Genomic DNA, 15,506 nt, shown 5'->3' with positions numbered 1-15,506 from the left:
CCTGACCGACCCCCCCCCCCCACACACACACACACACAGTAATTTAAATTACTTTTACCAACTGTTTTACTATAACCATTTATCGTTAAGGTACAATGATCTCAGATCAGTTGGTTTGCTGATCGCTATATCACAAGGTAGTCAAAAGTATGGCTTGTTTCGTTTTGCCAAGAGTAACATGCACTGTTTGTAGTCAAACATCATGAGACTGCAGCAGTTGAAAGTAGGCAAAAAAAATGTAAGCAAACAAAACTTTTTTGTTGCACATGTGAATCACTTTATTATTATTTTCTAAATATTGTATGGAATAATTTGATTGATTTTTTTAAATACATTCTGCTGTAATCTTTTACATTAATTTCCTTTTTTGTGTTTTGATTATGAAACTATTGGCACTTGTATCTGTACTGCTGTGTTGTTGCTAACACAATCCTTGAAGCAAAGGAACATGTGGAAGTGTTTGATATCCAGTAATTTGGCCCTCTTTTGTATAAAATCCAGATTATTTTACTGACCATCAGTCACTGAAAAAAAGGAAACAAAATATGTACTGTAAATGAATGGACTTATTCATTGTAAAATTGTGGGTTGGCCAAAAAGTAGTATTTACTGCAGATTTCACCAGTTCAATGCTTTGGGCCTGAGGCATGTATGTTTAAGGATTGGTGAGACAAACCAAAAGGCATTGTAGCTTTGGTTTACATACAGCTGTATGGAATGTGAGATCTGAGGTCTGAGTTGAATTGATCATTTCACTGTATATTGGCGTATCCAAGATATTGAGGTGTATTTAAGTGAATGTATGGCAAGTGCAATCATTGAATACATTTGTTTTCTCCAAATGCATTTTTGAAATAATGATGTTCATGTACAGAAATATCTATGTCTATACTATAATTATCAGATGAATTATTACCAATAAACACATATGAAAACATAAACTCACGTTTCACATCACAATACAACTTAATCACAAAATGATATAATTAATTCAAAGGGGCAATCTAGGATTCAAACAACAACAAAACGGTCACCACAACACCTTTTTTGGTCAACAGCTGAGGGACGGGGCTGGAGAAATGTAATTACTCTCAAATTCATAGACAGAGCTATGGATGCAAGGACTGACCATGAGATCCATGAGCTCAAAACGATACTTTACCATGTTTTGAAGCTGTACAGTGTTTGTTTACAATTACATTGTTTACATACAGTGGAGTAAAACAAGCTTATATTTTGGGTCAGTCAGTTGAACTAAGCTCATTAATCATTTATAAGTTATATTCTGCAAGAATCAATGGCTATGTCATTCATTTAAAAGCCCAACATGTAGTGATCCCAGATTGCCCCTTTTATGGGAAAATTCTTCCTTTTGAAAATTACTGTGATTGTACAATTGCTGTGAAACATCATTTGCACATTAACACAAATTGATAACGCAAGTTAACACACAGTTGCGGAAAAAATAGCAAATTGCACCAAAATGATAACCAAAACAGAATCAATAACATCTCCAGTAATCCAAAAGGATTGTGCTCTTTGTAGAAATTCCCACCAGACACTGGTTTGGGATCAGATCACCCTTCCCAAATCCTAACCTTAATCATTAAGGGGTAAAACGCAACACTGACTTTATATCAAAGTATTGTGGATCAGTGGTGTGGCGTAGAGCCCACCATTAGTGCTCCTAGCTACAACTGCCTTATAGAAACCAAATCCATTATGAAGAGCATAAATCAGACGCAGCCTTGCTTGGCATATCGGCAGCCAGCAGGGGGCTGCAGGGGGCTGTGGCTGCATGCTGTGCTGTGCTGTTTTTTGAGGTAAAGAGTACAATGAAAAACATCACTTTCTGAATTGATTCAGGTCAGAGAGATAGATAGATAGATAGATAGATAGATAGATAGATAGATAGATAGATAGATAGATAGATATTCCAAAAGTTAGAAACAGTCCAAAGAAAACAAGTAAAGATAACATCCAAAACGTACAAGGTGTTGAAAGAAGTAGATGTTGGCTTCCTGAATGCATTAACCTGCTCTAATGTCCAAGGCTTCCTTACCCAGGGGAGGCTGGTGAAGGTAGAAATCGGAGGATGGGCTTGTTGTAATGCATGGAATCTCCACCAGCCTCCCCTGCCTGAAAGTCTCTCTTTCTCGAAGTCTGTGTCGCAGTGCCAACATTTCACACATATGAAAGATGTCTCTTTTTTGTTCTTTTTTTACGGCATTATGTGGCGCTTATTGTTATCCAGGATGATGGTCTAAGCAACTGTGTGGTGAGCTGCATTACAAAACAAGCGTTTCTTCTGTTTTATCCCTGGGAGGCAGTTTCTTTTCCTTAGCAGACATGCGTAAAGACACCTGCAGTGAAACAGGTTGTTGCAATCAGAAGGCTCAGATAGTTGAATTAGCATGCACTGTGATCCTATGGTTGAGATATTGTCACCGGCTTGTAGTCTTGTACTGTGATACTGCAGTTTACAGTAGGTGTTTCTGGCTGATAAGCGTGTATGTAAAAGCTTGATTGTGTAGTTAGTCTGCAGTCTTCTGGCTATAATAATGTAGTTAGCCTGGTAGCTCTGAACAGATAAGGGTAACTCTACAGACGGAGGCAGGGAGGGTCACAGTCTTTCACTCAGTCGTATGAGCTCTGGAACAGCAGTTCGGCTGCTGCACATTCTGCATCAGCAATCTGAAGGGATTTCGACTACGCCTGCCCCTCTTCCCCTCCCGTTCTCCTCTCTTCCCAGCGCAGCCCTTCCCTGAGCCCCCCTGGCTGGACCCGGAGGTGGGAGGAGGGGTGGAGGGGAAGGGAGCTGCAGTGAGGCTGAGAGGAGGGGGGGGAGGCAGAGAGGGATGTTTCCTGTGTTTCTTCACCTGTTTCTCCAGGTGTTTCTGGATAGCTGAGCCCAGCACGGCCACCTCCACAACTGCCCCGTACACCTCCCAGGTCATCCCTTTCTCATCCCAACGCACCTCTTTCACCTCCTCATCTGTTTTCTCTTCCATTTTCTCTTCCGTTTCTCTCTCCTCCAGTCTCTTCTCTGTTTTATTCTCTGTCATTATCTCCTCCTTTTTCTCTGCCGTCATTTTCTCTGGTGTTTTTTCCTCCTTTCGCTCTGGTCTCTCCTCCTTCTCCTCCTCCATTCTCTCCTTCATCCTCTCTTCCCCTTTCCTCTCCTCCATCTGCTCCCTCTCTCCCCCACTGATTTCTGGGAAGTCGGGGGCGGTGGGAGTTTTTGGGGTCATGGGTGCCGTGCCAACAGAACAGTATTTCACCTCTGGAAAGTCTGGGGCGGTGGGCGTTTGCGGGGTCATGGGCGCCGTGGCAATGGAGCGGAACTCCACCTGTCGTCCTACCTGCATCTCTGCGTCCGTAGTCTCACCCCCTCCGTGTCCCAGCGTCCCAGAGGAGCCTGGGAAGAGGAAGGCAGCCACTGCACCCTCAGGGGGGGTCATAGGACTGGTGGCCACAGAGTGATACTGGACCACCTCCAGGCTGACCTGGGTCTGGATGTGTTGCTGTTTGGCCGGCGACGCCAGAGGAAGAGTAGGCTGCAGTGGGGAGAGTTCTGTCTGCTTGAGTCGGACGCTCTCCCTCACTTCATTACTAAAGCACGGCTTTGTTTCTGTGTCCTCATCCCCTGATTGGTCTGGGTGTTTGTTTTGACTTGGAGACTGTGATGTCATAAGGTCTGTTTCTGGTTGGACATTTTCACTGGCGAAAAGGGAATCCTCCTTTTTGTTTTGTTGTGAGGAGTTAGAGTTTGTCGGTGTGGTTTCCTGGTCCTGTTGAGCTGGGTCACTGTGCCCCCCATCCATGCTGTTTTCTTGTATGGGAAGGGCATCATCCCCTGCACTGCTTACCTCAATAGAGTGCTCTAAAACCGCTCTGGCGTTGTCACTGAGCTCTTCACATTCATCTGACTTCAACATCACAGGCTCGGTGGAGTGAATGGATGACTCAGTCTCCTCTCTTCCCTCCTTCTGCTCCTCCTCCTCCTCTTCATCTTCAGCACTGTCATGGTGGGTCACCAGAATCGTAATCTCTTGATCGCCAGCCTCTACCTTTGACCCATATTGCGTATACTGCTGTTTATCTGTCATTGGTTCTTCATCTGGCATGTAACTGTATCCTTCTGAGTCTACCCACTTAATCTGAGGGCACTTTATGGAGGTGTCTGGGGACACATTTGAGTCTGAGTCAGGCTCTTTGATCTCCTCCTTTGGAATGGTGCATGCGGGGGCTAAATCCAGGTGAGGATACACCACCGCAGGGTCTGACTCACTTTGAGTTGCAGTTTCCCTCTCATCATCACCACACTCCTGTTGCACATGCTCAGTCTGCTCCCCCTCCGTTCTCTCCTTCATCCTCTCTTCCTCCATCCGCTCCTCTGTCCGCTCCCTCTCTCCCCTGCTGATCTCTGGGAAGTCAAGGGTGGTGGGCGTTTTCGGGGTCATTGGCCCCGTGGCAATGGAACGGTACTCCATGTCTTCGAAGTTGGGGGCAGTGGGTGTTTTTGGCGTCATGGGCCCTGTGGCAACCGAACGGTACTCCACCTCTGCAAAGTTGGCAGCGGTGGGCGTTTTCGGGGTCATGGGCGCCGTGGCAACAGAACGGAACTCCACCTGTCGTCCACCTGAGCATGGGAAGAGGAAGGCAGCCGCTGCACCCTCAGGGGGGGTCATGGGGCTGGTGGCCACAGAGTGAGACTGGACCACCTCCAGGCTCACCTGGGTCTGGATGTGCTGCTGTCTGGGCGGCAACACCGGAGGAGGAGGAGGCTCTGTACATTGGTTCACTGACTCTCTCCACTCTTTCTTCTCTCTCTCCTCCTCTTTCTCTCTCTCCTCTTTCTCTTCTCTCTCTTCCTCTGTAGCCCTCCCCTCTTTTGTCCCTTTTTCCTCGGAGTGTTCCCTCCTTATCTGACCTCCTCCTCCTGTGTGTGACAGATCACTCTCGGGGAGCACATTGACAACTGGTTGGGATTCAGCTGAGTTCTTCTCCTTTGTGTCGTCCTGTATTGTGGCGTGTTTAACTTCTGAGGCAGATTCAGCTCCAGGCTGTTCTATCACTGGGACAGTGTTTCTCTGACTTTTGTCCTCCACAGGCATGGAGTCCAACTGAACAACGACACTGCTGCACTCCACTGCTGAGAAAGCTGTGTCCCTGTGCTCTGAGAACTCAGCCGCCTCAGCCCCCTCCACACCATGACCAGTGTTCATGGGGAGTTCTACTGGACAGTCTTGACTTGTGGGCTGGTGGCTGGTGTTTATATGAAGCCCTTCTGGAGTGGGGTTGATATCAGTGCTGTCCATACACACTCTGGGCTCAGTCATGTCAGGAGTGCCTGGTAACACAGCCGTGTCGCGGTCTTCTGGTAGGTTGCTCTTCTGGTCCTTCAGGCTTCCCATTCTCACACCACACCAGGGTCCATGATGATCATGATGATGCTAACGAGAAAGAAACATTTACCTGCAAGAAATATGCACAAGGATACACTGACGCTCAGATGGTATCATATCATATTTAAAGATATTTGATTTGAAGTTGGCTATCAATCCAAACATCAACATCAAATGACAATTTGAAATTAAACAATGTTCAATGTTGATAAAACAATATGCATTTACTAAGTAAGGACTTCAACTGTTCATCACTAGTCCATTAAAGCCAATCCAGACTCTGCTGCTGTTCCATTCCATAATAAAATTAGTGACACATTTGTAATCTGTTCCCATGTTTTCTATTTATATATATTAAATGTACAGATGATACTGTATGTACATTGCAGGAGAGAAGCAAACATGTAATTTTGATATAAAACATATCTTTCAAACACTATATACCCTATTTTTCCGTATAAAACAATCAAGCTCTAAACATAGAGATGATTTCATCTGTAATTGACTTCTGGTGGCTGTTTCAAAAGCTTTTGGATAGTTGATTAATAAACTCTACTATCCAAAAGAAAAACAATATACATTTTAAAAAATATGCATATAATGCATATTCTATTCAAAGGGATATTTCAGATAGCCTAGCTCAAATGATACATACCTCAACAGTCCAACCTGTCCATTGTCCACTCTGACTCAGAGATGAAAGCTTCTGATATCATCAAATATATCTTTCTGTAAAAAGATATATCAAGCTACGAGTGTGTCCCTCTATCTCCCCTGTTGATGGATGCTGATTGCAGTAGCTACAGGTTTAGTTTCCAGAAGAATCCTTTGGCTCTTGCTGTGGCTGTGAGTGTTGAAAAGCTTCACATTTCCAGTTTCCCTGGAAACCACCGTGGGTTCCTGGCAGTGAGTGGTGATGTGATGACAAAGTCTCTCTACGGCTCTCTAATCAACAGCAAATGATAATAATTATTACATCGTTCTCATAGCAACTCAATAGCTTTACTTGTGACTGTGCTAGATTACAAAAAGAGGAAAAAGCTGTATCCTATGTGTGTGTGTGTGTGTGTGTGTGTGTGTGTGTGTGTGTGTGTGTGTGTATGCTGTTGTAGAGGAATACTTATAAGCAGGGAAACCTGAACTGATGACGTGACTGTATCAATCTAAGCAAACACTATATTGTATATAGAGGATCAAACCTGTGAATTCACATGCTGCCTTCATTGAAATTCATACATTTTTTTAAATTCATGTCGTTTGTCTTTGTGTTTTTCTTGTCTATAACTGTTCCGTACTGTGCCATGTGTTTTGTTATGTGTGGACCCCAGGAAGAGTAGATACTGCAGTAGCAACAGCTAATGGGGATAAATAAATAAACTAAAATAAATTCCCAGTGGAGAGTAAATACGCATGCAGGAGAGGTTTATTCCATGCATGGTAAGGATACGCTATACCGTATGTACAGTATGTATGTGTGCTGTAGAGGCAGCATTTTGTGAAGGACACGGTAGATGGAGACTCAACATCAGTTACACAGGGACTGATGCACCAGGAATATCAATAGTCTCATCATGGTGAAGGAACAAGTAGACAACAGACCCTGTTCACATTACAAAACTCAAAACAGATTAATATATGTTGTGTTGTACAAGGACTGTTGAAACCTGTGTGTGAACGGGGTCATAGATATTACTGTATAGTGTCGTGTATTATGTAAGAGAATATAACATTCCTCCTTAGCAGTAAAACCACTTCAAAGGCCATGTTCTTATCACAAGGAAACGAATCAACTGCTGGAGAAGCCTGGAGCGAGATGAATGTGTTATCACCTACGCACACACACATGAACACACACACACACATTTTCAGTAAACCATTACAGTCATTCCTGCACATGCTTTTTTTTAATGCGCATGTTGATACCCAGGTGGTCTCAGTGAGCGTTGATATTTCTACACACTTCAAAGAAATTGTGTAGGAAGCATATTTTTTCCTTGTTTTCTTTTGTGGGTTCCTGTTTCAGCTAGCCACAGCTTGGCTAGAACACTACGTTCCCGCTGGCAGAGTCCTCACCACCATTCCCAAGGCCTCCACCAATCCCATCCTTAGCCGCCTTTGAGTTCTGTTTCCTAGCAACCGGCAGTGTGATGGAAAGAGGGAGGTGAGCTAGTGAGGGCAAAGTAAACAGCTCAGATAGAACACCCATCAGGAGACTACACCCTGCCAAAGGTTCTCATGCTACCACTGTGCCAGTGATTGACAAACACCCATATAAGCAAACATATAATGATGCATACTGACCAACTGTACCGCCCTATCTTAATTGTTGATGCAGTCAACAGAAACCATGTTTATTTCAAACTATTTATATCACCCTGTTACGTAAACGTGCAGTATAATACATCTTATCAATATATAAAGGTTTCTCTGAAGGACATAGTCAGAGACTAGGCCTACAGTATACAATATGTCAACATGTTGACTATTTGGTTGTAAAACATATAGAAGTTAATACTGTATGTGCTTCAGTGTTGGAGGTTTTTGTGGTTCATGTATGTTGTCAAATTTGAATATCCTTAAACAAGAGAGCATATCTCTTTATTATCTTTGGCAAAAAAATAATCAAATATGATAAAACATGAAAAAAGAAAGCAAGTTACTCAGTTGGAAAATTAGACCATTTTCCTTATGGAATGTTTTCTCTGCCTTGTGTTGTGGTCTCTGGCTGACAGGATTCCTCCCTCCTCCATTGTTTTTCCCAGACTAAAACACATCTCTAACCAGACACGCCATCTCTACAGGTTCCCATTCAGCAGGCTCTCTCAGTGTCCCTGGGATCATTTTGAGCCCAGTTTCTGTCCAAACTCCTTGATGGTGTCCGTTGCTTTGTCTGCAGCTGTTCCAATAGCTGTCTGAGTCTGTCTGCTGGCTTCCTGGGCAGCTTGAGAGAGCCAGGTAAAGAGGGATTAGGTTAGGAGGGAAATGCTAAAATACCATGGTAGTGCATGACAACCCTGATGTTGTAGAGGCAACCCTAGTTTGTATTGTAATTAGAAACTGTCATGTTACCTGACTGCACAAATATATGTAAATCAACTATTAATTTGACAGGTAAATGCTTGCATCCTTGGCTCTCTTAATCTCTGTAATTTCAAAGTGATTTCATAGAAAATCAAAACAAGTTTGATACCTTGTTATGTTTACTCCTTTCTCTGGTTAGGAATTGCTTACTGCTTATTACTGCCAAACCTTAGTAAAGGTATTTTGTAACAGAATAGTGTGGTAGCAGCCACCACTGATATACATCTAGACAAGATAAACCCATCTAGATCAATGAGTGTGGGGAGGCTGCTGGAGGTAGACAGGAGGATGGACTCATTGTAATGCATGGAATGGAATGAGGAATGGTATCAAACACTGGGTCCTCCGATATCTACCTCCACCAACCTCCCTGTGTGTTGACGTACTGTACTGTACCTATGGTGGTTGTTTCTTTGGAGGACTCTGCCACCTGCTGCACAGCATCTTGAGCTGCCTGGACTGGAAACACAGCACATGAACATTTCATATTCATTGCTCCCATCATCCAAAACTTTTAAATTACTGCAGAGTAGGTGAAGCCATAACGTAATCTAACAACTTAATTCCAATGCTCCCCACTGTAACAGTTTGAGCCCTAAGCTAGCAATGATTGGTAAACACAATAATTTTATACACATTTTCCTGAAACAGGACCAGATATTTTAGTTTTAAGTGATACTGCAGTTTAGTTTGCATGCACCAACTACTGATATAGAGCAAACAAAGCCATGTGAGGAGCAATGGTACTCAACTCTACTGCATAACATGAAAGGCAGAGTATAGCTGAGAAAAGGTCTTTGCCCCAAATAATCCCATTGATTATTTTCTTGTTTTCTGAGCTAATATTACCATACCTTACCTGCTGTCTCTGTGACTCCTTTGGCTGCTGAGTGGGAGGTGCCTTTCAGGCCCTCAAAAGACTTCTTGAAAGAGGCCATGGCTCTGTTCTCTTTGCTTGTCTTCTGGAGACTCCGGTGAACAGGTTGCACAGACAGCAAGTGAGGGAGGCAGTTTAATACCCTCTGTTTGTGGCCGACACCACCAAGCATGCACGTTCCAACTGGATTACCAACACAAAACCCACCACAGAGACCAGATTACACTGGAATCCCAGCTATGGCACAGTCCTGCCAGGAGACAGAGCCCCCCCGAGCCCACCTCAGCACATTCTAAACAATCAGTCTGTCTGTCAGACACCCCCCCCCCCACCCCGACAACGGACACACTCACAGACACACTCACAGACACACTCACACTCACACACACACACACACACACACACACACACACAGGGACACAGAGAGAGACAGACAGACAGACAGAAGAAAGACAGACAGACCAGACAGACAGACAGACAGACAGAGGGTATTAACAATCATTGAGAGGTCTACACACTGCAGATGATAGGAAGTTGTCTAAAGAATGCCACCTGTATGTATTGAACATTGAAGATTTGGAATAATAAACAATAACACACATGGGTTATTTTTCTCATTTTTTATTTACAGATGATTTGTTTGTCTGGCTTGACACATAAACCTTTATATTGACAATTCCTGCATTTTAAAGCACATATTGATCTGACAACCATTATGATTTCAAGACATAATATACTGACTTTAACTTGTTAAAATCTTCAGTACACACAAACACACACACGCACACACACACAAACATGTATAGTTTGTCCATTTCTAACAGATAGTCCACTGGAATGATTTCACAAGCAACTATAAAGATACAATGTATAAAACTCTTACTTGAAAAACATTAAATAAATAACTTGCTTCAAAAGTAAATGCAAAAGAGAAACCCACAAACAGGCATTGTACACACTTAGATTATTATTGTATCTGTTCGCAACCAGATTTATTTTTTTCACTCCCAACGTCATTATTGGAAGATGAGAAACATCTATCGCACATTTATAAATACAGATAAATACACACAAGTACAAAGAGTCACAATCCTGACTCTGGTCTCATTTCGTTGGGAGGGAGTCAAGGAAATGAGACCGAGAGGACGGCCCTACACCTCAATAGATACCTACATCCAACACATTACATTAACATGACATTTACAATATAATATCATAATAAAAGATTTGTCTTGAAGGAAGAACATTATTTTCTGTGGGAATGCTTGTTGTTTTTTGTACTTTTTTGCAACGGGGTTTTATTGTGATAGTTTCAGCATTTGTCCTTTTTATAGTTACAAACGTTATTGTGCTGCTGGCTGGATGGTAACTTGGAATGTGGGTTTTATGCCTCTGGTTCATAGTCCTGGGTCTGCTCCTGTGGAAGGAAGAGGGATAAAAAGATTTCAGAGGGAGGGAGACAAAGTTCACATAGGCAGAATGAGAGCCCGTGGAATTCTATGATTTCCGACAGAAAGGCTACTTCCAGAGCTGTACAGAACCCATCAAGACTAATTTAATTGAGTCTAAAAAGAATAGACCCTGGCAATTAGGACAGAATGTTCTCTGCTAACCAGCTACTGTAAGAAATTATAATAACGCTACAACCAATAAGTGCCACCAGAGGGCAGTACTAGACTACACCAGCTCCAAGGACACGACAGACACAGTCTTAGCATCACTACAGCCTCCTAAAACATGCTAATAAGACAGCCTCCGGTATATTTATGCAATGCCTGGAGGCCATTTATTCACCCAAAAATAATGTGATTATTGATGGGATGTTATTTCACTGCACCCTTCCTGTGGCTGTACAGTGTGACAGAAAGAGCGTTGGTTGGGGCTGCAGTTGAAAGCTGCTCTGAGGCTCCATGTTTACAGCAATGCAGGGAAGCCCCTGACTCTACCCATAATGCACTGGGTGGTTGAGCGTCACCACCACCACCACACCCATTCAGGCAGAGCTAGCATGCTGCTGGAGTACAGAGGGGGAGGGGGAGAGAGACGGAAGAGAAAGAAAAGAAGGAGGAGGAGGAGGAGGAGGAGGAGGAGAGGGAGGAAGATGGAGGAGGAAGGACAGGGATGAAACAGGCATTGTGGCCTCTGTGAAATATGATATCACAAAGCATACTATTTCAGGAGTAATTTGGTATTTTTTCAATTATTGATTTGAAGATTCAATCATTGATGGAGGAAAGAGCATTTGAAAGCCTGAAAAAATCCCTCTTGAGCAAATAAAGAATAAGTATACTGTATGAGTAAAATAGCCGTTGAAATCGCTGCATTTATATGCAAACCCAAAAGAGAGCAAGCGTATTGGGTCATGATATTGAACAGTGTGCAACACATCAACAACATCATGTCACAATCTGAGCACACATATGCAACTGAATATCATATAGATCATATGAAAAACGACAGTTTAAAAAAAACATTGATTTTTGCAATCAAACCGTAAGCCAGACCATGTGTTTGGTAGCCGTCCATTGAGATTTTTTGAGTCATTATTAGTTAGATTTCAGAGAAATCAGTTCACCCTTGAGTGCTGCCTTCCAAAAAATAACCATCTGTCTCAGACTTGCATGCTTCACACACACACACACACACACACACACACACACACACACACACACACACACACACACACACACACACACACACACACACACACACACACCATACTAAATGTGGGAGGTGCTATACCCAACTGTATGTCTGGCAATTGACTTGTCAAAACCCTCACTTTTAACTTGTGGAGAAATGGTCCAACTCACAGTGAATGAGGGGGATGGTACAGTAGAATCAAAATGGAGCAAAATGCTGTACAAATACACTACTGTCAGAATGTGCAGCTACTGTATGTAGTACTGGTTAGTATTCTAGTGCCTCTCTCTGCATCAACATTTCGACCATCTCTCTTTCAATCTCAGTCAGGGGAGGGTGGCGGAGGTAGAAATCGGAGGACGGGCTCATTGTAATGCATGGAATGGAATCAATAATGAGGAATGGTATCAAACACACATGGTCTTAACCATATGATGAGTGTATAATAATCTGAGAAATCCTACCTGCTGGGACTCGTCATAGGTCTCTTCTGGCAGTGCTTCTCCCTGGGGCTGCTCCATGGCCTCCTGCCCATACTCCTCTGGCTGTAGACACACACACACACACACACACACACACACACACACACACACACACACACACACACACACACACACACACACACACACACACACACACACACACACACACACACACACACACACACACACACACACATTTTACATGATGATATGATAAAGTAACTGATCACAAGCATAAGCCCATTTTATTCTCAATACTGTACTGAATATAGTAAATATACAGTATATCTGGTAATATTGGGCAATATTACGCACATGGATAGTGCAGGTTTAGTGCACAGTATCTTTACTCCAGTATCTTTAGCTAACAGAGCTAGTGAGCAGAGAGTGCAGCTCATTAGAGTACGTACTACTACAGTATGGTCCCTGAGAATAAAGCTGCTGGGTCGCTGCACGTTTATTTTTAAACCTTCCTCTAATCAAGTCAATTAGGTCACAGAGGAACAGACCATAATCCTGTGTGTTTTATCACAGCTAGCGTTATGAATGCACAGCCACCCACCCAATCAGACTGGGTTCAACTATATACAATGGCTGACAACAACAAATATGTATGTGCCCAACCAGATCGTCCATTATCTGAAAAAAAACAACTTGGGGTGTTGATCCATACAGTGTGTCAGTGACATGATCGTGTGTTTGACTTACAGGACTCCATTAGCACATGACCATTATCATGCTATTTTAAATCATTAGTCATTAAATAATTGCAATTAGTGTTCAATTCGGGAATTTCATATCATCTAAAAGTATCTCGTCTCACTTGACTTGCTCTGTTGAATTACGATAGCTTTGAATCCCCATTAAAATGATGAAATTGTGTTTAATAATACAGCATTGTAGACATACATTATCTCACAAGTGAGTGTTATCATCTTTACTGGGAGCAAATGAACATGGTTTAGCTCAGTACCTGTGTGTTAATGCTAACAGACCATGCTGGAAGCTTCTTAGGCTGGCTGTGTGTAAGACATTTATTAGATTAGTGAGTCACCACCACGAGGTTGAACACTGCTGAGAGGGTTGAACTCTCAGGAAGGAAGGCTAAGGAGAAAATGATGTCCATCCTGTATGATTAACATACAGGGTCAGGTGACAGTAGACAATGCTTCGTTGTTGTTGTCACCAGTGTGTTCAATTAGCAGTGGAACAGTGATGGTTCACTAGAGAGCAAGAGAGGTGAGTGCTTGTTGTTCAAATATAAAGAACAATCGAAACATGTGCATGTGTGTGTGTGTGTGTGTGTGTGTGTGTGTGTGTGTGTGTGTGTGTGTGTGATTTCTGGTTTCAGTGGGGGCAGCCGCAATGTCAAAGGAAAACAAACCCCTCCCTGCATCTTCCATCTTTGAGAAAACTGGCCACAACCTCCCTCTGTGTTTTAATTGATAGTGAGCTGAACATAGAGAAAGAGAGAGAGAGAGAGAGAGAGAGAGAGAGAGAGAGAGAGAGAGAGAGAGAGCTGACATTGGGCAAGGTCGCCTGGGGAGCAAGGAGCACAGGGGTAATAATGGAAGCGGGGAGTGGGGAGGGGGGGGGGAGTGATAGTGATAGTGATAGTCCCAGAGAGAGATCAGCTAGGTCATTACATGGGATCTGGACACTAACACTGGCTCCTGGGAGCTGCTTATGTGTGTCTGCTGCATTCTTACCCATAGAAATAGAATGAGTAAAATGGTCTTTTGAAATCAACATTCCATGGTATATAATAACTCTAATAATAATGATTACTGTGACAGTTGTCTATTATAATTCCATGTCAGCCATCTTTGGTGTACTAGCCAAATTGCCATGGTCTGAGGGGCCATGTCAGTTCGAATCATTCTATTTCCCCACTTAACTCACAGCCCTAACACTGTATGTCGCTAGTAATGACTGTTGTTGAACATTGAAGTCACAAACAACAGCCACCTATTTCATGTGGTATTTCACCATAAAATGTTTTTTTTATGTATACAGTGTTGTGCCTAAACGATGAGAGAAAGAAAGTCCAAATGAATAATGAAGATTTCAGTATTCAGTGCACTATTCTATTTCTAAATCACCGAATGTGATGTTTACTTATTCGACAGAGGAAGGGGCTCCCACGATTTTAAGGAAATGAATAATGTTCTCCCACAAAGACCCCCGCCCCGAGCTCCCCCCCCCCCCCCCGAGCTCCCCCTTCACACCCTCTCTATAGACTCTGAATTTCTGTTTCTAATTCAATTTGTATGCCTGGCAAGCACTGTTGTGTTCATCGATCGAACATCTGATGAAATGTCTCTTTTACTGAACCCCTCAAGGATGAAAGTGTTCAAATCTCAGTCACAATAAAAAGATGTACAATCAACTCCTGATATAGCCTCTGCAAAGGTTTGGAACTGTTGTGAATGCGTGCACTAAACTGGAGAGTGCAGACATCCGGACCAAATTTGAGTTAGGACTAATGAGCTGCAGTACACTGAAATGGAGTGTGCACTTATTGGATGTATGCATATGTATATTCAGGAGTTGTAATTCAAAGATAAGATAAGTTCTTGCTGGCCGTACATTCATGTCACTGGGGAACTCGTCCTTCTTCCCCAGGCCGGCAGCAGAGGCCATGGCTCCACCCAGCTGAGAGGCCCCCTCCTTCGTCTTCTCAGCCACTACAAGATCAAACACACACACAAAGTAACACATGAACACACACACACACACCTAGTACATTCAATGTCCTGTTGTGCTTAGGCCAACACAACAGCCTTATCTTGTGGCATGGTCAACCTGGGGTAACCTCATTGCCACTGTAAAGAAGAGAGTAAGCTTCTTACACCTCTGATCTGACAGCTCTGATGTCATAGGCTGACCTAAAGAGAGTCCACACACACACACACACACACACACACACACACACACACACACACACACACAAACACACACACACACACACACACACACACACACACACACACACACACACACACACACACAATA

At 43.1% G+C, this 15,506-nt stretch overlaps 1 protein-coding gene across 1 annotated transcript; it reads right to left on the bottom strand.

The window, feature by feature from the left end:
• Positions 1-8,245: 8,245 nt before the first annotated feature.
• adirf (adipogenesis regulatory factor) lies at positions 8,246-9,427 on the bottom strand (the record flags this gene model as incomplete). Its single annotated transcript, XM_083685885.1, has 3 exons — positions 8,246-8,349; positions 8,886-8,948; positions 9,349-9,427. 3 exons carry the CDS (start codon positions 9,425-9,427, stop codon positions 8,246-8,248), a joined length of 246 nt encoding a protein of 81 aa, XP_083542011.1.
• Between the last annotated feature and the right edge of the window lie 6,079 nt (positions 9,428-15,506).

The sequence above is a fragment of the Argentina silus genome, assembly GCF_951799395.1.
Source record: "Argentina silus genome assembly, chromosome: 15".
NCBI classification, from domain to species: domain Eukaryota; kingdom Metazoa; phylum Chordata; class Actinopteri; order Argentiniformes; family Argentinidae; genus Argentina; species Argentina silus.
The sequence above is the reverse complement of the archived record's forward strand: the minus strand, read 5'-3'. Positions and strand labels throughout refer to the sequence as shown.